The sequence below is a fragment of the Cheilinus undulatus genome, linkage group 9, assembly GCF_018320785.1.
Source record: "Cheilinus undulatus linkage group 9, ASM1832078v1, whole genome shotgun sequence".
Lineage (NCBI taxonomy): Eukaryota > Metazoa > Chordata > Actinopteri > Labriformes > Labridae > Cheilinus > Cheilinus undulatus.
The window spans coordinates 32642953-32668364 of record NC_054873.1 but is presented as its reverse complement, the minus strand read 5'-3'; the positions used below and the strand labels follow the sequence as shown (position 1 = coordinate 32668364).

The following is a 25412-nucleotide window of genomic DNA, read 5'->3' as shown; positions in this document are numbered from 1 at the left end:
CACACTTGTCTCTGACACAAGGAAAAATACTTTTTTACAGTGTCCTGCTGCTTTTTACACCAACTTGGGTGTTGCTGCAGCGCCTTTTTATGTCATGTTTTGTTTTCTGAGACTCAGCTTCCCATTATCTGCTAACAACCAGCACTGTAAGGCCAAACACTTAAAGGTTGTTGAAAAATGAGTTAACTTAAAAATCCAAAATAGCTATTTCAGCTCTGTTTTTCTGAGTTGATCTAACACATTTTTAGTCTCAAGTAAACTGTACAGAATTGTTCTAGGTATTTTTGTCATTCTATTCTTAATCTGTATACTTTTCTCAGAGTACCCTTGGGCATTAGACACTTTTGCACCATGAGTGAAGTTATCCTCTCAGTTAGAGAAGTCTCTGCTGACCAACATCAATGTACCACGGATGATGTTTGACCACTGTGTAAGAGCAGTATGATGATGTCAGTGCATCATTAAAATGAAGCTCAAAATTGTGTGAAGCTATTGATTGGTTCTAATTTTCAAATGACTCACTGTTGCCACCTTTTAAGCCCTTTCATTAGTTTTTCTGCACATTTTAACCATTTTTTACCACTTTTTCATTCTTTCAGCCTTAATTGCCTCTTTCTTTGCCTTTCTAGCCCATTTTGCAGCCTTTATCCCATTTACTTTGCATCCCTTTTTTCTGAAGATATTCTAAACAAGACAAGGGGAAATTGCAGTGGATGTGTAACAGAAAAGTTGTACTTTAAATTTACTCATACTCAAAAAATGTGTTTCCACTTAAAGACTGTTGCGTAATCAGTTACAACAAATATTTGGAGTGTTTTCAACTTGTTCGGTTTTGCAGGAAACTAAATAATTTCAGAGGCAGACTGTCCAGAACATTTCTAGACATTTTTAGGAGTGCATGAATGAAAACACTGTATATATGTGCATTCCTTGTATCTGTTAAAGCTTCGGGAATGAAGCTATGAAGCTGACATGGCCATTCCTCTGTGTTAGCTCCGCACATAACAGGCAAAGCCTTGGAAGCATAAAAGTCAACACACAGAGGAATAAATCACTGTGTTGCACTCTCTTTGCCCTGATGAAAGATGTCTGCTTTCAGCCTTACAGCCAATCTCTTTACCTTTCCATTTCCTGATGGGGGACCATCAATTTTACTATTAGAACTGAGTCATATACAATAGTTCATTGCAGTGATAAATTCCCAACCCCCTAGTGTCCAATAAAGCCCCTCTTCTTCTCTGTCTTAAAGGGTAAATGATATGGAATAAATTAGGATGGTTTCAAAAATCGAAGTAGTGAGACGAAATAAGAGAAAATACTAGATATTCCCCTTGTGGTCGACGGTGCTTTATGAGAAACAGTGGAACTTTAAAATGGTTTAGTTTCTCTTTCAGTGACATTGATTTTCGTGGAAGATGTCTTTGTATCTAGCCTGGGTGATTAGACCCCACCTACAATCAATCAATGCTCGCAGGGTCTCACTATGGCAATATTTGCACAGGCCAAATGGATGTGAAGAAATGGAATGAAAGAGCGCAGAGGGGAATTAAAAAAAGGGCAAGATAATACAAGCAGAGAACCTACAGCCACCTTACAATATCAAAGCCTCTCTCTTTTGTTGAAGCCAGCTTTGCTGATTCACTAGATGATACAGCCTTCAGAATTTCCTGTAACCCTGTCTTTTCAGTCAAGTGATTCTCTTTTACTTAGTGGAAATTGAAACCTCCCACACGTACCGCATTTCTGTAGCACAAGTATGTGAGTTCTGTAAAGAGTAAGGTTAAAAACGCAAAGGTTTGTTGCTTGAATTGGCTCTGAATGTGGAAGGAAGTGAACCACTACACCCTGTATTGTTTCCCCTTTGGTTAAGGTAATGTAAGGGTGTCTGGTTTAGTGCGAGACACTGAGCCTCACCCTGCAGTCGTGTCAGAGTATAATTGCTGTGGCTGCTGGCGTGGGAGGCCAGGATGTCTCAAACATGCCATTTGAGATAGTCAAGTTACAGGTGTGAGACAGGTAGGAATGTCTTTGAGAGAGGCGAAAGCTTTAAAGTAGAATCAGAAAATATAACATTTCTGAGGGAAGAAATGAAAACAGGTCTGAATTTTTTATTGATTGATTTTATCTTTTGGCCATCATTTCTTAAAGTTTCAGTAATTGACTGCTGTGCTGTTGGCCTGGGATTAATTAAAACTAGTCAGTCTACTCTGATCAAAAAAGTATAAAGAAACAGCATGATGAAAATGTTTCCAGATTTATTCATTTTCTGCCATAGCACACAGGCGTTCAAGTCTGGTACTTTTAGAGCTTTGCAGTTTGTGTTTGTACTGTTGGCTTAAATGTAGAGATTAAAAGGAGTGTGGAGTTTGCTTTCAAACAGAGTTAACTTTACAGTGTTTCCTATCAAGACACAGTACTTCAATCACAGAGGCCTAGCAAATCTGTTTATGCATTTCTTATAAATCATCTGCAAATCCTTTCTTGAATTAATATCTAATCTTGTTACAATTTTTTTGGCATTGCCTATAGAAGGTATCAAAAACACCAGTGCCAGAAAGTTTTCTCTTGCTTGTGCATGCATGTGCAAGTCATGCTCATGTGAAAACAACAGACTTGCACTAAATTGCAGTCCATAGTACCTGTAATGGTACAAAATGTTAACAGCTACGATTGTAAAGTTTTTGCATTACCCAGCATTATTCCCATTCCCATGTGGACAAGGGCCTTTGAGGCTGTTTTGATCTGAACAATCTTCAGTAAGATTTCAGAATGAGAGTTGGTATGCATGGAAATCATGGCTACCTGGTATAAGAGTGGGCTTACAAGGGTACCATGTTTTGTTCTTCTGTTACTTAAGGAAGTTGTAATTTTGTGATGATACAGATTCAGATGAATACAACCAAAAAAACTGCACCTTTTTGAATATTTTTTGGCAAATTTCCATAGTTTTTATAAATTCTTGTGCACATTTCTGGGGATTATTTATTGGTTATTCATGCCATTTTTAAACGATTAGCTGCCATTCTGTGGGGCAGGGTAGGGGGCTTTGCCAAGTTTTGGGTTCCCATAATTAGATTTGCACATATTAAATAAAGCCAAGCATTCACAGTAAAATTTCAAGCTGACTCCATGACATACATGCTGGAATGTCAGCTCATCTCTTACAGTGCATAGCCAGCGTGCATGATATATATTCTCCCACTGTATGGTCTGATGGTCAAACAAGACCTGAGTGTTATGTATTTATTTATAGCACAGGATGAGGGCATTAGAAGGTCATTCCTGCTGTTGTCACGATGATTTAAGATGCTGTCTGACAGATTACAAAGGAAAAAATACCCCAAAATTGAGGATTCTGCTTGTGGTTCTGCTCTCACTGTGGTGAGTGTTTGGAGATGTACCACCAAAATATTAAACATGTCAGAAATCCATCCAACCAGTCATGGTTGGCTGTCGTATCACCTGTACACAGCACAACACAACAAACTGCACATGATTCAACTGGAAGTCAGCTCAACTTTGGAAGTTGTGTGACTTCAAATTAATGGCTGAATCAATGAAATTTGCACAGTGTAAGATAAAGATAATATGCTTGCTGTATATTCATTATGGTCTGTGTAATTGTTCTGTTAGTCACACTTTATTTTGATTTTTACAGAAATTTATCACTGTTTTTCATGCGGGTACTGGGGGGCTCAACCTTTTTAGGTAGGCTATAGCTGGGGAGGCTCCCCAAATATGTTTGGAACTGCTGCACTAAGTCAGTTCCTAATTCCTCATGTTCAGTCTATTAACAAATGTAAACTCAAAGTAAAAATTCCAGTAATTTTCTCCATATTGGATTTGATAATTAGCCATAATATCAGAAATATCCAAGGTAGGCTTAAGCTACCTGAGTGTGGAACGATGGTATGCACTCCTGTAGCTGAAATCAGTGAAATGTCTACCGAAAACTGCAAACAACGACTGACAGTTGTTGATATCAGAAATAAATGCAGCTGTAGTATGACGAAATATATTTGCAAACTATAATATATTTTCGTGGTTTAAACATTTCAAATGCTATCACTTTCAGTGGAAAAATAAGGAATCACGTAGGGTTGTGGGATACGTAGTTTCCTCGTCCTCGTAAAAAAAAAAAAAAGTAGTCTTGTATCTCAGCTTTTATATTCATTTTCAATGTAGTTTTTGTGCAGAATCAATTCAGGTGGCTGGTTGGCTTGGTTCTTGGCTTAAAATGCTTGATGTTAGGATTATGAGGAATGGCAATGGAGGATTTGAACTGCAAATTTAACTTCAGAACCAGAGCAGCAAAAAAGTGGGTGGTCACTGTTGAGCTCCATTCCCAACTTTCTATTGAGACTGAAGTTCAATTACTGATGTCTGTCCGTTGATAAAAAAAAGTTATGTGAAAGGCCTTAATAGTGGTGTATAAGCCACAATTTTAATACCTGTTCTTTAATCAAATCACTGGACACAATGCATATACTAGGGCAACTTATTTACTATTACAAACTATAAAGTCATTACTGTTAGTGTGTGCAGCGGCTGCTGTCACACACTACATGAGACCTTATGTGGTTATAAATTCTCTTCTATAGAATGTGCAGTGCAAATGGCAACTTTAGTGCTTAGAACATGCTACATACTTAACATACAACATAGACCAGATCTGGGGTGGTTCGAGTCACTTTTTAACTGCTTTTCATCTTTGTTAGGTCGTAATCATGAAGAAAACTCCTCAGCAAAGATAAGAAGTGACAGGCGAAGGAGGGCCGAGGGACTCTTAGGCTGTGAGTCTGTCTCACAAAATTCACCAGAGGTCGAGAGCTCAACTACCATAGTGTAGCTAGTAGATGTGCAAACTCCATACAACAAAATTCAGGTGATACTGAAAGATGACATAGCTGTGCATGAATTGCACGTTGTAGACTTTGCTGAATGGAAATCATCTCCCAGGAGGACAATTTAAACCTTTTTTCTTTTAAGACATTCCGAAAAAAAGACTAGGCTTATACACAGGGGTGACTTATATTCTGGATTTCAAGTCGGTGATCCTCTTTTTTCTATAAATTGTTTTGTATGTGGGCAGTTCCCAAAACCATGAGTGGACCAGCATATTATGGTGAATGTGTAGGTTTTCATTTGCTTATATGGATAGAATACTAATGTACACCTTCAGTGGGAATCAAGCATTCAGTATTGTTATTTTAATTAGTCTTTGCTCGTGTCAGCATGAAACAAAAATCATGTCAGCAGACAGACAGCTCTGTTTGCTAATTGGCCAGCTAGATGGCTTCATAGGAGCCTTTTCTTATCCTACAGTGGGAATGTTTTGAGTTATTAAAAAAAAACAAAACACTCCAAACTGCATCCTTTTGAGCGGTAATGGAAAAAAATGTACCCAGGAAAAATCCAGCTGGTTGAGGCTGCTGATTATTGAAAAAAAGTCATTAGCTTTCAGGCATTTGTTTACCAGGCAGGGCTAAAAAACACATTTAAATTCAAAGATAAAAAAGCACCACTGACATCCCTTTGTTTTAAAACTTCAAAAAAGAGAGAGTTCCCTAAAAACGCCTTGGCCAAACACACAGGGAAACGAATTGTTTTCCAATATTGAAGGTAGCAGTGCCATCAAAGGATATTGTTGTCAGTGACAGAGGGGATAATAATGTCTGTCAGAGCTGGGACTGGCCTGCAATGCTGCCAAGACTGAGGCATGAGTTTATAAAACCCTAAAATAGAATAACCATGCAGTCACATAAGCTTCATTAACCTAAAGGTATATAATCATGCCACTATTTTGATACATTGCCCTATTTTGTTGTATCCTATACTAGGCAGGCCTATCTCACCTTCATGTCCAACTTGACAATGATACTGCAGAGTCAGCCATAAAGCTCCTAATATTTGTCTCCAGTGAGCTCTTCTCTCTTCCCCACTCTGAAGAGAGAGGCCAGCACCTGGACGCAACCCAAATCGACTGCCTTCCTCTTATGCCTGTCTTCATCGCTGCATGCCTGAGTGCCCTCCCCTTCTATCTCTACTCCTGCCGACCTATCTACTTAACTGACTGTCTGTCATGACATTTTCCTCACTGTGAGCTTAATCATTTCAGTGTAACAGTGTACCATTACAGAGCGAGACGAGGCGCAGAGTTTGTATGGTACAACAGCCTACTATGAGCGCAATTTACATAGAAATGACCAAATTACTGAGCAAAGGCACAGCCCATTGGTGCCATAATTTAAAACGACTACTGTGACCAGACAGATCTCCGACAGCTTGAAGCCTCCAGCCAGTACTAGCATTCAGAACAAGTGGTCAGCAAGCAGGAGGGGAATGTGCTGTTTCAGCGGGTTGAAGGCATTCGCCATCAAGTACCACACGTCCTCTCTCCCCTTCAGTGTATCGATCCTCTTTGTACTTCAGGCATGAAGAGGACGAAGACTGCATGACACAGTCACAACACAGTGAAAAGTGACTCCACTGATTAAAAAAACACCCTGAAAAAGTAGTGGAAGGTTCAGGAGAGTAGAAGTTAGGTTTTAGAAATTATGATTTTTCAGAATTTGATGCTATTTAAAGATACAGAACTATATATTAATAAAGGATCATGATATGATAGGATGGGATTTGTTAGGATACAGTATAATATTGTACCATATGGTATGATGCGATACAATAATGTACTGATCATTCCTGGGTTGGCCAGAATTCCTGGGTTTTCAGATCTGCTGATGCCAATACCACTGATCCAGTTCCTGTGTAAGATCAATAACCTACATTTCTCTCTGAGTATGAGGTATGTGCAGCATCAGGTTTCCCAAACTCTGTAAAACCACTTTAAATACATCTAAACTGAAAATGTTACCAAACTCTGCCGTACAATCTGTGCACCACTTTAATATCATCACTCACCCTCTGCTCAATGAACCCCTTATTGAGCTGCAGTCTATGTGCAAAGCAGCCATATCAATGACTCCCTTGATATCTTTGGCTTATTTAATGTCTCACAAACAGTCATATGCATTATCTGACAAAGTAGGAGTTTCTGGTGTGTGATCTGTTGAAGTTTATAGCCTCTAGCACTGCACTGCACTGTGACATTAAAGCTCCAGATATAGTGAAGCTTTTACATCCATGATAAATCCTCTCCTATGTTATTGCAGAGGCCAGGCAGAGCACCTTTAGAAAGTATTTACATGATGACAAATTTTACTGTGGTTCCAAGTTTTTTGTTGCTTCCAATCCATCTCCAGAAGTATGTCCTGTCAAAGGAGAAAGTTCACTGTTCAGCTTTTTTTTGTTGTTTGTCAGAGTCAGAGTTAAACCTAACCTTTCACACCAGATAACCTGTAAAGCTAATGGATTAGCCAGATTCTATCTTTGTCATCAGGCAGATCAATCTTGCAATGCTTCAGTCTGAAGCATTTTGCCTGGTCTGAGAATTGATCCAACCAATCCAATTCAAATTTATTTATAAAGCACATTTTAAAACAACAAGATGCTGACCAAAGTGCTGTACAGTACAAAAACAAACAACAACAACAACAATCAAGATTGCATTGTTTTTTTGTTTTTGCATTCATCAGGAATGACATAGATCCATTTTTTTTTCCAAAATCCACCTGTCAGCTTTAATAAATAAATAAATATGATGAATGATAAACATGAGCTTTTTCAGTCCAGTGTTAATTAAGTCTGCAGTTTTCTGTCAACTTTTCACCCCAGAATCTTGGAGCATGTGATTTTTCTGCCTAAGAATAAAAAAAAGGCCAGATTCCTCCATTAGTTTTTCCCCAATCAGGTTGCAGAATATCAGCGTCAAACATAGTGATGGACAGGAAGGCAGGCCAGAAATATGTAGTTAAAATATTTTAATTGCCCATAGAAGAAAAGGACTGATCTCTCTGTTAATGCTTAAAAAATACTTCTAGTATGCAAAAGCATGGCCCTAAGGTGCCTGTCAAGAAAAAATTTGGCCGTTGTACAAAAGGAGTTGATTACCTGTGTTCTCCAGCAAGATGGTAAACAATGACAACATTTCAATAAAACAGAAGAGCAGAGAACCACAATGAAAAATTTTGTTGATGGAAAACATTTTTTGCTCTTCTTCTGACCGGCCTCAGCATGAGATTGCTGTAATTAAGGGCATAGTTTAGTTGTAATGGAAGCCAATAAACTATAGCTGCTAATAACGAAACAATCAGCTCAGATGTAGCTATAGTGGCAGTTTTATCAGACCAGGACAACATTTCTTCATTAAAAGAAGAGAAAAGAACTACACTGGAAGCTTTTCTTGGTGAAAAAGATGTTTTTGCTCTTTTGACAACTGGCTTCAGTATGGGGTTGTTTCAGTTGAGTTGGCTTTCTTGGCACTTCACCCAACAGATATAGAACTTTCTGTCACTTGGTCATGCTGATTAGTTATTTTTATTCACTAGTAAAAAGTGGAAATAACTTGTCTTTGATGTTGTTGTATAAAAGGACATTGGATTGAAAGCACAGCTCTGTTTCCACCTCTTGTTGGCTGCCGTGGGTGCACAGTCTTTCTTGTTTCAGGATCCAGCCATGTTTTTTTTTTTTTTTTTTTAAATTTACCAAATAGCCATACAATCACGACTGCCTGTTGAGCTTACGTCAAGTAGTTTCCTCACCAGGGCTGCACATGCCCACTGTTATATGTCTTGTTGCTGTAATTAGCCTATAATGAATGGGACATACAGAATGTGCTATAATTACTAGACCAAATAAGGAGGGGAGGAAGAACATTTGAACACAACAAGGTCCTTAAATCAGAGCTAATATCATGCCATTGCATGTTGTTGAGAAGAAGTGTGAGAAGCATAACCAGTGTGAAATACACAGATTGGTAACTCTTTGTTGTTAGCGTCTTCTGTGCTATGTGAAGGCCGACCGGAATCCATCACAAGTTCCTGCTCTATGAATCGGCATGTTGCCACTGACAACCTGATCTAGTTATTTGAGTCTGGCGCAGATTAATATCAGATTCTGAATCGGGCCATCTCAAATACAATACAATATGTTTCAATATAATGCAATGCAATATAGTACAATATGTTACAGTATATGTTACAATACATTGCAGTGATGCAAGACAGTTTTATATGTTACAATCAATGCAATACTGTGCAATACTTCAGGATACAATATGATGGCATACAGTGCGATACAATAGGAGCAGCAGGACAAGAGTTCACCAGAAAAAGAATAAACTTTTTTGAAATTAGGAATGCCATCCCTTCATTGTTGTCAGGCAGATTCAACCATATGTCCAGTGAGCTTCTTTAGACCAGTCAACTCCTCTTCTGGCACTTTGGCTGATTCATAACCTCCCATCCCAAAATTTGCATAGAAATATCTTCATTACGACCACATTCTCAGTGAGGTGCAGGTGGCCACGAGAAAGACCCATTCATGAACAAAATGATAGATTATCTCTGCGTGAATTTATTCTTTCGAGCAAAAGAGAGCAAAAGCAGCCTTTTCAACGGGCATACTAATTCACATTTACATAGAGATGAGTCCAAATGCAAATGAGCGAAACGGCATGTGCTTTAAACAGCCCCCCTTGTTGACTGAGACATCAACAAGCATCATCCACGGGGGCATCAAAACCCATCAAGCATGTCTATCAAATGTTGTGCTGCATTTTAGCTCAAATAAGGAGTGGGAGGCAGAACATTTGAATACAACGAGGTCTTTAAATCAGAGCTAATGTCATGCCTGGGTAATCCTTGATTAAGTTAACACGACTGGATTTTAAAAGATTTGTTACTTAAATTAGCTCCTTTACTTGTATTTGCCCCTTTACTTACATTGCAATCTTTGTGAGCCCTGCCTTTTTCCTGTAGAAACAATAACTTTTACAACCTATTCAACAGATTCATTCTCTTTACAATGTAAAACGCAGAAGTTCCTCATGAAATCAAATTAGGCGTATGACATTCAGCAGAATGTGGTCTGACATTTGCGAGACAGAGCTGGAGGGACTGAGCATAACAAATAGGATGGAATTAAGTGCTGAAATTAATCAGGATTTATTTTATGTGTGCTATGACTGGCATGAAGCAAATCGTATTAAAAGGAAAATAGAGGCAATTCAAATGGAAGTTAAACAGTTCTTGGTACAAAAACAGTTATTAGAGTATAAGCAGATCTTTAAGATGATATGTTTATATACTGTAGGGTATATTACACCTGAAAGTCTGATAATAACAATGATGAGAAGAGATATTCTACGAAGGATTAAGAAAACATTCATTAATAGATTTAATTTTACTCACTTTCCAGTGATAATGAGAATTTAGAGTTGTTTCCTTTAGATCTCAACCCACCCATGTTTCTGACATTGCTGGTATTTCTACTATCTTGTGCTAACTTGTCAATATTTCGATGTTTCAGCTGATGTTTCATTATCATGGAATAAACAATGTTTTTATCTTAAGATGAGACAAATTTAGCAAAATCTAGAGAAATTTTAGTTTGGGAAGGGAAGGACTTTTCAAAGAAAGTCTCAGAAGGAGATTGAATGAACATTTAGGACAGGCCAGTCAGAGTGACTTGACAAAATGAGGTAGTAGGCATGCTCAGCTCAACTGCTAACCTGAGCTATACAAGCTAGTGCTGCCATCGTGTTTGAGCGGTAGATGTTCCCATGGCTAAAATTCATGCTGGAGCCAATCAGGTGATGGGCAAAATCATTATCTCTGCTTTGAGGAGGGTCTGATTAAACTGCTGCTTTTCCACAGCTACATCCAAGCAAATCACTACCCTTGGGGCAGCAATTATATTCAGCGGCTCAGAGTACAAGTCAACCCCAACCCTGGCACGTCTCATTTGATTGACAGATAGCTCAACAGGCAGATGCTACCTCCAGAAGGCCGGTGTAGGTGCCAGATGTGTCTGGGCTGCCAGATCTGTCCAGTGGCCTGCGCCTGCTGATGACATGGCACATTTTTATTGGCTTGAAGCTCACTCCATGTGATAGCGAACCCGTTAGCTTTCTAGGAGGCTAACATTGAAAGCTAACTTCAGTGTCATAATGATATTCATACTCCTAGGTTCTCTTTCCCTCTGAATTACCCGCTTTCAACCCTCTGTATGTTTGGTGGTGATGCTGAGGGTGTGAGAAACATCATTTTAAATCAAATATTTTAATTCGGTGACATTTACTGTGTCTGAAATGGCCATGACTCGCTGTTTGCTCATTACAAATATCTTCCTACTATTAAATAGCTAAAATATTAGTTTTACAACCTAACAAGGGTCTTCATAAAAACAAAACACTATTCACAGTAAAAAGTAATATGAACTTCACAAAAAAATCGGTCACTTTAAGTAAAAAACAAGAATATATATCTTAAAATCAATGACAAAAATATGAGCATCAGTCAACTTGGCTGCATTGTGGTTTGTCCACATAGAGTTGCCATAGTCAATACTGTCTGTGACATCATCAGAAAGTGCAGGATGAGGGCCTAGGCCCCCAGACAGATCTGGTACCTACACTGACTTTAGTGTGAGCTGAGCTGACAGTAAGTTGAGCTCAGTGGGCAGGCTCTTGTCTGCCGTTAGGTTGATCCAAAGTTTGGTCGAGACAGTGATTTCAATATGGAGGCGCCAGGGATTGGCTTCAAAAGCTGTTTTGAGTTTATTGTTATCAAACGGCTAAAGTCACACAGGCTTTGTCCAATTCTTTCTTAAGTCTATGTCTTTATCTTATATAGAAATGCGGTCCAGTTCTGATAAAACTGCCTCTGTACTATAGCTACGTTTGAGCAAATTGCTAAACCAGAGACAGCCATTGCTAACAGCTCACAGTACAACTAAACCACACCCTTAGTTACTGCCTCATTCTCCTCAAATAACGCTGATTGATCCCAACCATCATAGGTTCAGCACAAATTTGTAGATTGGAACTTGCAAGATGGATTTGCCTGATGACCGACGAGCAGTCTGGCAAGTCCGTCAGCTTTTCAAGGTTACACCATCACAGTGTGATGCTGTTTTACAGAGTCCTTTTATTTGATTTCAGCTAAATGCATTTTTAATTTGTGTGTAAGCTGATGGGATATTATTCACCTAGGAACATCACTAGTATCCAAATAGGAATTCAGTTACCCTAGTTTAAGACAGTTCAAAAAAACAAAATGGAACAAAAACACCTTTACATAACAAAAAGTGGCCAGTGGCTGTCAGTTTAGCTTAGTTGGCAGAGCATATGCCCATATGCAGAGGCCACAGTCCTTGACGCTCTACTTGAAATTCAAACCCTGATCCTGGTGCATGTTTGGTGCATGTTTTGCACCCTTCCTCTACATATTACCTGTGTCTCTTCAGCTGTCTGATCCAATAAAGGCAATACCAAAAAACCCTTAAATGCAAAACAATGGAATTTAAAGATAGAAATAAAGGGAGACCATACAGTCATACCGACTGTTTTTGGGCCCTTGCACAGCATTACTTTAGGCTCCTGGCAAGCCAGCTACAGGCCTGGACACCACTCTAGGCCGTGCTTACTCACCATATCACATCCAGAGCACGACGGGGGTTGTATCAATCCTTCTTTCCACCCGATGGTGCCCTCAGGCAGCTTACTCACCACATCTACGCCTTACTTCAGCCTCTTTTTGGCCTAATTAAGTTCTGCGCCATACAGTATGAGGCATTCACATCAAGCTGTAAGTGTTCTGGCATTTATAGTCATGATTGTGGTCAGTTGTGACTGATTTGCTGCTTTACTTGTTAGTCATGCATCTTATATTTTGTTTGTATGTATGGCTGCTTATGCTGCTGCCTGTCTTGACCAGGAGGAAGAGATTTTTAAACCCAGTGAGGTTTTCCGTTGACTAAAATGAAAACGTCCTCTTAGGGCTCTGTTATAAAAGTGACTTTGTTGTTTCATTTGTACAAGTTTTGTATTTAATGAAGATCTGACTCAGTTGTAGGTTTAAGAAAGAGTCTTTTGTGATGGGAAAATCAAGTACAATGTAATCTTTTTCACTGTCTGCAAGAATAGCTTTTACTAAAGAAGCAAATAACAGCGAGACAGTTTTTAGTCTGCTTTCTTTTGTGTTATTTGCTATGACAAAACCAATTCTACACCTAAAGATGCAAATTTGTTGGCTGAAGATTTAGTCTGCCAGCCTTTAGGGAAAATTGCTGCTAAAGAACTGTCACAGCGTTTTTCATAGCCACACAGGGAGAGAACTCTTGCCTGGACATATAACCTATACCTTCACCTTCCCTTTTTATACGTATTCCCTTTAAATTAATAAACACCTGTGTGCTTTCACAGCTGACTGTTTAAGTAAATCCACATGGCAGAGATTAACCAAACTCAGTGTTCCTTGTGGTGTTTCCAGATGTACACACTTGTTAAACTTCAAGCACGTGATGAAATGAGACTCCGTCCTGCAAAACCACAGCCCACATCTTCAGATCATCGCCAACTGGGAAACTATCCCAACTCAAACACCTACATACAGTAATAGAAAGAAGCAAAGAAGACTGAGGGTTAAATGAATCTGGACAAACACACGCTGAGATAAAAACATGGGAGGTCACTCCACTTAGCACGCTTTCCCTCCTCTTATTGGCTGTGGAATGTGCAGCCCTTTTCTCGCCTGCCTCTGTTACTCATTACCTTCGACTTTGTCTTGAGAAAGAATGTCCAAAGGCCCTGACCTTATGCTTTCAGGCCTGCTTCGGACAAAGCCAGGCTTTGAGCCAGCTCTCCAGGCACATCACAAGCCTGCCCGTCCAGTCGTTGCACTGCCAAAGCCCCTCCAGTCGTTGCACAGACCCCCCAGTTTACCCTTCATGGCCCGTGTCCACTGAGCTGTGACTAAGTGACTCTCCCCCTCAGTGTGTGCCGAGTTTCATAATGAAATCATTCAGTCATGCACAGGAAGCTCCCTGCGCTGTGTAGCCGTGAAAGAATGCCAGATATGTCCGTCCATTTGCACACGGTGGGCCCTGGGGACAGAGACTGTTTGCATCTGTCACCAGGTGTTGGACAAAACACCTGATTGAACTTCATTTCTGAGCACTCTTTTTTGAGAAATCGGTTTGATCCAGAAACTTTTTGGTGTTAAATGCTAGAGGAATGGTTTTACATTTTTAGAAATCTGTCTATTTGCTTTCACTACAAGAGTTCCACTGGAGAACTGGTACCACTCGAATGTTTGTCAGATCAGTGCAAGCAATTTTGTGCTGCTTTGCTTTGCATAAAGACTTGTAAATGCCCTTCTCTTTGCTAACACTACAAAACATTAGCCAATGAGCTACTCTGAAGCGCACATTTTCCATTTTTTACACCTGTGTGCCAAAATAAGGTTAAAAAACAAACACTTTACCACGCTGTCTTCTTTTCAAAGCTCTTTCACTTTCCTGTAACCAACAGAGTGAAAAGACACTCATTACCTTCAGCTAACACTGGAAATACAGTTTACAGTTTTACAATTTTTAATTATCAAATTGAATGTTTGCTCTTAATTCATAGCCAGTTTTATTTGAAGTCAGTGTAAATGCTGTGAAGACTTAACATTTTGTTTATGTTGTCACAGAAATTATATTTTACAACTTACAAAAGTGATTCAGTTGAAACTAAGACTTTACATAAAGAGGTTATATAAGTTGACAAAAATTTAAAATCAAATTAGATAAATATTCAAACTGACTATTTAGAGCTGTGGTTACAGCTGTCACATCACTTTTAGAGGGTTCTTGGCTCAAATCCAAGTTCATATACAATAGAAAAGGAAACATTGTGAACAAAACAACTAAAATTCAAGTTTGGTAAGCAGAAAGGTTAAAACGATGAGTGAGTTTCATAAGATATGTTTTTTTTTTTTAGATTAATATTTCAGAATTATTAATCAATCTTTGTTTGTAGCTCCAATTCATAACCGATGTTATCTCTAGACACTTTACAAAGATGCCAGGTCTGCTTGAACGATAAGGTAGTCCAGGCACTTACTTTTTAAGCTCAACTAACTAAGAATTCACCTTTCCATCTTCATCAGGACCAAGCAGTTACATTTGGGTTTTCACCAATTCCAAGTACCAATGTAAATAAACTTAGTGCAAAAAGTAAGGAAATTTGTGTTTGGTAGATTATTTCTTTGTTGTAACAATGCTTCTTGGCAATAAATCTTATACCATTGGAAAGCCTTTTTATTTCCCTTTAAATGGTGCCACATCTGTAAGGAAGATTCATTTGTGGGATGAGCAGTAGAGCTGAGTATGTGGGTTGCACCCATAAAAAAATTTGCCAGATCTTCTCTGCCAATGCCAAACAGCTTTTTCTGCTGTTGCTATCGACTCTTGTACCCTCAGGTGTTGACAATGAGTTGCTGAATGCTATGTTGTTTGCTGCACCAATAGAGTAACATAATGGTGGATGCAGCATCTCCCTCACTGGAAAAAATAAGGCTAGTCATCATTGAAGGAAACTGCAATGCAGAAAGATATTGAGATGAGATTATGCAACCAGTGGCAATTCCATATCTCCACAGTCTGGGACTGAACTCTTTCCTCAAAGATGACAACACTCGTGTCCACAGAGCGGGGTTAATGACAGACTACCTCCAGGATTTAGCAGTCCTGACCTCAACCCCATTGAACACTTGTGAGATCAGCTTTGGCATGCTGTTCGTGCCAGAGTGACCAACACAATCACATTGGCTGTCTTGTGACAAATACTGGTTGAAAAAATGGATGCCATCTCACAGCAGTGTGTGACCAGGCAGTGCCAGACTGTTGTGGCTGTGTTTATGGTTCTTCCACACACTACTGAGGCTCCTGTTTGTTAGATAAATAAATAGTTAAATTGCTAATACGTCTTGTTTCTTTGGAGCTAAATCATCTGATCCATCAAACAACACCAAACAGTGGCACAATAAGCCAATAACCAATGGCAGAATAAGCTGTTTGGCACTGGCAGAGAAGATTTGTCAAAATTTTCATGTGCGCAGCCCACATACTCAGCTCTGCTGCTCATCCTACAAATACATGTTCCTTATAAATGTGGCTACATTTAAATGGAATATAAATAGGCTTTCCAACAGTATAAGATTTATTGCCAAGAAGAATTATTACATTGAAGAAATAATCTACCAAACACAAATTTCCTTAGTTTTTATGCTAAATTTACTAAAGAGTTCTTCACACTACACAATAATCATGCTGATTGTCGGCCTGAGTCCCTCGTTTTGACCAAAGTCAGCAAAGGTTGATTTGCGGATGGTTCTTAAGATTATCTCGCCAGATTATCCTGTGGTGTACAATGTGATAAGAGCGATTTTTTCCCTCTCTGACCTGATCTGAGGCACTTTGACGGGAGATGGTCAATATTAAACATGTTCAATATTAACAACCAGAAATCCTGTTCAGTGCAAAAACTTGGTTAAGATTTTAAAAACATTTCTGTGTGTGGCGGGCTTAAATAATACCATTACAATTCTTAAGATTATTTTGAAAGTTGGCTTTATTCTCTTTGAAAGTTTTCACCTCTCCTATTGACAATTTAGCAGAGCATAGTTTGCAGTCTGCTCGACTTTTTATCCTCATTTATGTTAAAATACCACCAGACTGTAGAAATCACTTCAGCTCCTCTCTATTCAGGTAATAAGTGGCTGACATTATGCTTTCAGATGATATTGAGTACAGTACTAACAATGTTTTATGAGTATGAAGACTTAGGCTTAGTATCAGCACCAATACCTGATACCTAGGATGCCTTATTAGAATGATATCAGCATATAAGGACAATTCTGCCAGTATTGTAGCAGATATATTGGCCGTATGTATCAGCAGAATATTCAAATGAGTTTGAGGTTGAACTGAATGAATGGATGAAGCTCAGCTAACTTTTTATTTCTTTGTAATCCTCATTCCTTACACTTTAAAGAATGTTTTATAACTGACGTCTTGGGTCTGAATTACACCTACTTTCATTTTTGCACTTGAGAAGAATGCTTTTTGTTTATTTGAAGCACTTCTCAGGGAACCACCCTGCTGTGTAGTCAGGAGAAGTTGTTCTAATTTGAAAGTATAAGCTTCTTAAAAAAGGACCATGCTTTAATTTGTGTACTACAGAACTCACTGTCTAAACACTGCTGTTTATAGCCCTCCAAAAGGCAGATGAAGCTTTTTTAATGTCACTGCTGAAATACGTTTTAGATATAATTCACATGCAATCCAAACAAAATCTGTGTTTTTCATTGTTAAGGAAAGCATTTGTCATTTATCATGGAATCAGACATTGTTCCTGTGATTGGTATATTTGTTGTAAAGAAGAGTTTCTACATTAGAAACATAAAACAAAAACAGTAAGACTTATTCACTGTCCAGACATATCGAGACAAAATACATTTAAAAACAATCATTTTAACGTTAAATTTATTAAACGCAGTCATGATTAAGTGTTTCAAGACATCCACTCCAAACAAAAAAAAAATATCCTACCAAAGTTAAAGTGCGTCACCTTGTGCTAGTTTTGTCAAGATGTGCTATATGCGCAGGCACAGAAATGCTCCTCTAGTGTTTTGTTCTCCCCTTAGGAGCAACAAACAGACTGCCAGAGTGACGAAGCTGAAACTCAGAATTTAAAGGATGAGAACCATCACAGAGAATAGAGCCTGTCTGACACTGCAGCTGTAAAGAATAAGGATTTGATAAGTTCAATTGTGGATACCTATAAGCTTGCTAGCCCACTGCATGGTTGAGAGTATTTTTTGAGATAGGCTATCATTCCATGAAACAAGGGGAAAAGACAAGCAAAAGCTTGACAGAACAAAATAATCACTTTTATTGATCTGAAAACAACCAAGATTTCCAAGACAAAATATATATTGATGCACCCTCTTAAAAACTCCCTCACAGTTTATCTAAAAGGTCAGTTTGGAGTCTAAAATTGTTCCGGGAAAATGATAGCACTCCACACATTCAACATGTTTTTTTGATTATTTTTACGCTTATGATTTGGAGGATGGGCTCTTAACCCTACACAAATGGTTGTACGAATTCCCATGGCACAGATTTGCCTCAAGCCACACCAATGGGACTTGCCACACCATTTGAGAAATACTGGGGCAGAAGATACCTGTAAAAATCCAATGGTTTGCGGTCCCACTGATACTGGTATCTGCATACAAAGATGCAGTGTGTAAAATTGAAAATATAAGTGACATGAAATGGTCAGATTCTAGATTGTTATGCTTACTTGTAGTAGTAACAGAGGCATCCAGTGGAATTTTAATGTTAAATGTATTCGGTCCCTTCTGAGATACCGTAGAAACATAGTGGTGCAAATCTAAATAAAAGGCTACTTAAATGGAAATTAAACAACTTTTATATTCAGGTGATTAAACATAAACTGAAGCATACATGTAAGTATTGTGTTCTTTTTTTTTTTACCAAGTTTAACTAAAGGCTACTAAATATAGCATACTGTACCTTTAATGTAACACATTTTCATACACATTTAAGTACATTTTTTTCTTGTTAACTCAAAAGTCCAAAATAGCTATTTCAACTCTTTTTTTCTGAGTTGATTGAAGACATTTTTAGTAAGCAAACAGTACTCCATTATTCTAAACTGTCATTTTGTCATTGTACTTAAATCATTTGACAATCATTCCTTAATCTTCATAATTTTCCTTTGGGCATGAGACACTTTTGCACCATTAGTGAAGTTATTAACTCAGTTAAAGAAGTCCTAACTGTGGTGAATATCCTCAAGGATTAATAGCTTAACTCTGTGGGAGAGCGCTTTCTGGGTAAAGTTCAATGTTCAGTCATTTACTGTGAGACTGAACAGTTGGAGGTTGTTTAAAAAACGAGTTGTTGTAATACTAAAATCCAAAACAGCTATTTCAGTTCTGTTCTTCTGGATTGATAGGATGTATTTTTAAGTATTACATAAACAGTACATAATCACTTTAAGTAATTTTTTGCAACTGCATTCAAATTATTTGAAAGTCATTCCTCAATCTGCAGAGTTTTCCCAGAATGCCTTAAGGCATTAGACACTTTTGCACTATGAGTGAAATCGCTGACTCAGTTAGAAAAGTCTCAGCTGTGGAGGCAACCACAAAATACAGTGGATAGTTAACTGAACATGATGGAAGAGGACTTCCTGGTTCAATGTGCATCTTTCAGTTCTGTCACTTGAAGCCCCATAAGTTGAGTGACAATACAAAATATGCACAATACTTAAGCATGTTGTTTTAAGTGTAGGAAAGTTTCCAAAGTATAGTTAAACTTGTATGTAATCAGTTGCCTCCAGTGTTTGGAGTTCTACTAACTTATTGGGGATTGCAGTGCAAATTATTTATTTTAACTTGAGTCTGTTCATAATTGTATTTCCACTACTTATAAAGTTTAATCTTATCCATTTTAACAAATATTTTAAGTATTTTTAACTTGTTTATTTAGTGTAGTTTGAGTTTCCCCTTGCTTCATTGTTTGCTGGTTCAGAATGTGGCTTCACATCTAGGAGACAATGTGATCATATCACATCCATACTGGCTTCTCTCCACTGGCTTACTGTCAGCTTCAGGATCCAGTCCAAGATTTTCACTTGTTTTTAAACTTTACATGGGCTGGCACTGTCTCCTTTGCCTGAGCTCTTGCACCAGCATGCTCCAATCAGAGTACCAGGTGCTCTTAGAGGTTCCAAGATCCAGGCTTAAGGCGACAGAGCTGTCGAAATCTTTCAATCCTTGATTGTGACTTATCCCTTTTTCAGCCTGTAACACCAGATGATATGGAGATAAGGACATTTTTGCCCTGGTTTATTGCGTTTTATTACATTGTTAATGCATTGTTTATGGTTCATTTTATTCACATATGTTATTTCACGTTTCATTTAACAGGCTGTTTTAAATATGCTGTATAGTTCAACTTTCAGTTGACATGCTTTCTAGTGACTCTGGTTATTATTAAACAAAAAGTTGGATTGTTCCTTTAAAGTTCTTACTTACCAATGACTTTTTAGAATGAACTCCTACTCTTGCGTTTTTTGTGGTTTTTGAAAAACATGAAACAGAATCTCAGCTCACTCTGATAACACTTTATGTACACAGCTGGGTCTCCTTCCACTCGCCTCCCGGAGAAGTTCCTGTGTGCGTTTGTGTATCCATGGGGATGATCCTCCCTCCATTCCTCTGGAATGTTTGCAGACAGCGCACAGAGACAGACAAGATCAGCGCGGGTACCTGCTGAGGTCTGTGCTTGGGCCTGCTGTGGGCCCCCGGCTGTATGACTGTCTGAGTGTGTGAATCCGCCTCTTGACACAGAAAACAAGCACATCTGGTAGGAGCCATATCTTAACTGCATAATAAGCCGCTGCACTGGTACCATGAACCGGGACAAGTTGCACTCATTAGACCATGTCACAAAGTTATGTGCGTGAAGATTTAGTTGCCCTTGGGTGGAATATAGTGAAATAAACCAGGCTGACGGAGAGAGGGGAGGAACACATGTGAACAGTTAAAAGGGGGGGATCGACAACCTCTTTGAAATCTACCATTAGTGTGATTACAGCTGGCACGCTCCCTGATTAAAGAAATGGCTTTTCTGTGTGAAGGAATGTGCACAAAAAACTAATTAGGGAAAATGAAACTTTCATTTTCCACTTAGCCAACAAATGAAGTTGACAGTTAAGTGCGCACTGAAGACGGATGAGCTGCAGGAAGGAGCTGGATATGGGTGAAAAACAGAGGAAGGGAAATCGTGTGAGGCAGGCCTGCGAGTCTGGTTCAGACCTGCAGACTTCACTTTAACATTGGGCCCAATCCACGGTGTCTGTACGCCGTTGTAAATCTCCCTTTTCTGCATTAGCACACATGCTCGGAGCGCCGTGCCCAGCTGCAACCACTCCACCTCCCCCTGAAACACACATGTTCACGTACTAATTCTGATCCTCCATTCCAGCACATTAACATGACCTGCTTTCCCCTATACAACCAGAGCCCATATTGATCCCCAAGTCCCTATTAGAACCACTGCAGGCTGTTGGTCTGGAAAAAAGCCTCAGGTTGCACCTGCTTTAACTTCTGCAGCTCCTCTGCAACTATAGTGACCTAGAAGGACGGAGCATAAATCACTGACACAAAAGTGCTGTTTCCAGCATGAAATTTGACACTTTTTGAGCACTTTTTGGAGATGCACAAACAGCTTACATTAGTCAGCTTACATGTAAAAATAGTCTTAAAAGAAACCAGATGAGCTGCAGAATAGTTAGAGGCTGGAAAGAATTAGGCCTTCAAAAGTTTGATCGTTGTCTGATGTGCTCTTAAGTCTTGGCTTTAAGGTGGAACTAACAAGGAGAGGATGCTTCCAAAAATTAAAAACCAATGTGCAAAGTTAAAGTGTACATTTAAAAATGGGAAGTGACGTGGCTGACCTCCAGGCATTGCCTTACTTTTTCTCTTTCACAGTCACTAATTCAACCTCTGAGAGACTGTAAACAAAGCTACCCCTCTGAGAGCAAAGCGCTCATTTATTGCTGAGCTGGCCTCTCACAGGCACATGCACCGACAAATGGACTTTTCTTGCTTTTAAGCCCAACAGATTGAACCAATAAAGAAAGCAGCCTTGGCCGAGGTTTGACCGTATATTACATTCTGCACATTGACGAATATTCTGTAATCCGTCTTCTCAAAAGAAAGACGTTTTTGATGTAGTTAGGGAACAGTAAAACCCTTCTGAAAGGATGTCAGTTGTCTCCTTCACTTCATCACTCTGGCTGAGATTATGACAGGGGATTAGAGATTCCAGTTGTAGCGTGCCTGTGGCTGACAGAATGGCTCCTGGGGAACAGTGAGCCAGTACAAGATATTACTACAGCACAATGAGAGCACTGTAATGGGCCGGTACTGAGGCTTGGAAAATCACAGCGCTCCACATAGACTAGGTAAATATTTGATGCCCTCTAATCAGCACAGACTGCATATAAAACACGCAGACAACACCTTTAAATTAAAGTGTTTTTTTATCAAAAAGGACAAGAGATTTCTGGAATGTTACAATGCACATTAAATAAGTGGAGCACAAATAAAAAATGGAAAGTATTTACAACATACTTACAACATGTACAGTACAATGTGCATGATACACCTGTGACTTTAAGGCTTAATATGCAATTCAAAAACATGAGTGCAGGTGCAGCTATGACATGTGTGCAAAAGATTTCTTTAAAAAGCGAGTCAGCTGTTAACAGAAAACAGTTTTCAAGAGTCAAATCATGTTAAGGCTTAGGAATTCATCATGAGGAGAACTGAATGCAAGGCAATAAGCCAAACACACATGAGGGGCTGCATTATGAAGCTCTAGTCCCATACATAGCCTAAAATTAACCTTCAGTGGGGTGAAATAAGACATTTTCAACCATGCCTCTCTGTGAGAGTACAGTGGAAAACTCAGGGAGCTTATAAACATGTGTCAAATTGACGTATTTATAAAGTAGGCAACTCATTCTATCCACAAGAGGTAGTTCAGCTGGATATTCAAGACAGTTGAGTGTAATGCGCGTCAATTTAGCACAGGTGTGCCAGAGCTCATTATACCGTGCAGACGACAAATCCATCACATGTGCGTACTGAACGCTCACAGCTGGCTGTACTTCCCTTTGCAATGCAAAATGTGTTTGTATAATCTGTCTATCCTGTCCTGGAGAACAGCCGCGTGCTCGTCTGAGAGAAATCCTAATTCCAGAGACAAAGGCTCGCTGTCTCTGTACAGCTCCAGCAGCCTTCTCCTGGAGTCTCTGCGCTTGTGCAGCTCCGCCACGCGCTGCGTTGTCCTTCTCCTGAACACACACACGGAGCTCAGCACCGTGCTGTGATATTTCTCCCACATGTTCAACACCCGGAACCCGTGCACGAGCCCGGCCTCGTTGTCTATAAAGACAAGGTCACCGCGCGGCGTTTTGAGCAGGTTGTTCGTGTCCCTCTCCATGACGCGCGAGTCCCACTGCAGGCTGAACAGATTACTGACCAGCCTGTCGAAGTTCGCGGTCAGGTAGTCGAACACGATCAGGTCGGTCCACTGCATCAGCTCCAGCAGCTCCGACGTCGTCTTGTTCTGGAGCTCGTGCAACACAGGATGCAGCCCGCTGCTATCCTGTCTGAGCGGCGCAGGTGTGACCACCCCCGTCAGGTTTGAGACCCATTTAGTCAGAGAAACCACGGCTCCATCACTCCACTGTAAGCCGGCTATCCTGGCCCTCACAGCCTCCCATTGTTCACTATCCCCGCTCAGCTGGGACAGTATGAGAGGAGGCAGGTTTGTGATGCCGAGCAAACTGGCGAGGTAATAAGTCAAAGTTTCCCCCTGCACCTGATCCGCGTTGATCCCGTAACGCACACACGCTTTGGTCCCATCTGCAAAAGTAGCGAGCTGGTTGGATATCCTGCCGCATCCGGGCTCCAGCTTCACCACTCGGTGTGTCCTAGCCCCCTCTCTCCACGCCTGAGCATATTCCTCCGTGAAGCCCTCGGGGAGCAGATGCTCTAACCATTCACTCCAAAATATCCCATCCTCCACCGGGGCGCCCAACTTGACCGGGCCCTCCCGCCGCGCTGACCTCTTGTTATCCCCATTCACATGGTAATCTCGACTTCCTGCAGAGACGGTTTGATCAGTGAGGTTGTGCGCCTCAAGTCTGCCCCCCAAGCGCGGTCTTTGTGCCGCCGGGACGGCGAGCAAAGCCCGGAAAGTTTTAGTGGAGAGGTCTGCTGGGAGACCTTGGTGTAAGGACCCTGAGAACCTCCGTTTGTGTCGCTCCAAACGGTCCTCTAACGCGCTCCAGACGTAGAAAACACTCGCGAGGGCGCACAGGAAAAGGAGAGCGAATAAGTTTGCTGTAACAGCCCTCATGGTGAGGACCAACCGTCCCTCGGAGACCCTCAGCCTCCAGTAAAACAACTGGGGAAACAACAAAAATTTTAAGCCACAGTTTTGGTTTGAGCTGTGCGCCCAGTGTCCCGTGCAGCCCACAAGCCGAGATCACAGGACGAAGAGGGTCTCCAAAATCTCATCCCCCGTCCTGCTCAGGAGCCTTGTCATACCCCTCCTCTGCGGGAAACAGAGCGAGCATTTCGGATCACCGCAGCGCACATCCTCGACTAAACGTCCTCCATTAAAGCCCACGAACGTCCTACAGCGGCTTTCTGTCTGCATTCGCCACTCCGCTCCTCATCCTCCTTTCTCTCTCCGCCGGGCGCTGGGTGAGTTTGATTTGTGCTGCTGTCGGCGCACAGAGAGACACTAGGCGGGGGGGACACGTGACTCCAGTCCCGAGATGGTGGGCGGATCGTGGGAAGGAGGGTTCAGAGAGGAGAGGAGCAAGTGCACCGCGCTGCGTTTTGTGAGTGTGTGTGTGAGAGAGTGATGTGATGAGAGAGGATTGTGTGGTATTGGCAAATACAGCCATTATAATAATTGAAACCTTGTGCAGGAATACTTTGGAAATAAAGTCAGCATTTCATGCAGATGATTTTTCTGCCTGCAGGCTTCACCAAGTGGAATATTCATGTTAGTGTGGCAAAGACAGACAGGCTGAATATGATTAGCCTGAATTTGTGCCCAACATTAATCCACCTTTTCCTGTTTAACTCTGACTCTGTCTCTAATTTATAATGCAGTGAGGTCATTATTATCACATGGTGGTAGTGATTTAGCAGAGGGACCACAGGTTTTACAGCCAGTCCTGCCATTTGATGCATTTCCATCTCAAGCTTCCTTATCAGTAAAGGCAACAGGACAAAGAGTAATCTTAGTTATTTGGTGTACTGGGTAGAAACTGCCCCTTTTACACTCCCAAATCTAAGATACTAATAGAAAAAGATCATGTGAACACACAGATAAGGGAACCATTCATGGATTACCCCTGTAGGTCGCCCAAAACTATCCAGCTGATCATATGGCTCACTGCTGATAACAGGACTTAAGGCAAATAAATGACTAAAATTAACAGGAAGTGAGGAAAGCTGCAGAAAAGGACAAAGGACGTGTTTGAGTGGTACCCATAGGCATCAGTTTAGCACATCAGGATTCATCCAAGCAATAACTGTGATGAGTTACACATTTAGAGCCTCACATTTAATTTTTACAATTATCATACAGTCTTGATTTCTTTTTAAAGGTCATTTGTCAAAGTATGCTGTCTGATCAACAAAATTCTCATTAAGATTTGAAGATAGAATTGTATTAAAGTGCCATACCTCGCAACAACATACCAATTCCTTTTATGTGATATTTCAGAAAAAAATGAATCAGGGAAAATAATTCAGCTAACTTTCTCAACGTTGCATTTACTTTCAGTAAAGGGGATGGAATTTTCCCAGTAACTAATATCATTGTTGATGGATTGCATA

General features: G+C 40.1%; 1 protein-coding gene across 1 annotated transcript; it reads right to left on the bottom strand.

The window, feature by feature from the left end:
• Positions 1 to 22027: 22027 nt before the first annotated feature.
• On the bottom strand, positions 22028 to 24256 carry fjx1 (four-jointed box kinase 1). The gene has a single exon (XM_041794924.1). The coding sequence runs from the start codon at positions 23911 to 23913 to the stop codon at positions 22642 to 22644; it is 1272 nt and encodes a 423-aa protein (XP_041650858.1). The 5' UTR covers positions 23914 to 24256; the 3' UTR covers positions 22028 to 22641.
• Between the last annotated feature and the right edge of the window lie 1156 nt (positions 24257 to 25412).

Excerpts from the sequence above, each read along its gene's own strand:
- fjx1 (XM_041794924.1), bottom strand. The coding sequence starts at position 23,913 with ATGAGGGCTGTTACAGCAAACTTATTCGCTCTCCTTTTCCTGTGCGCC.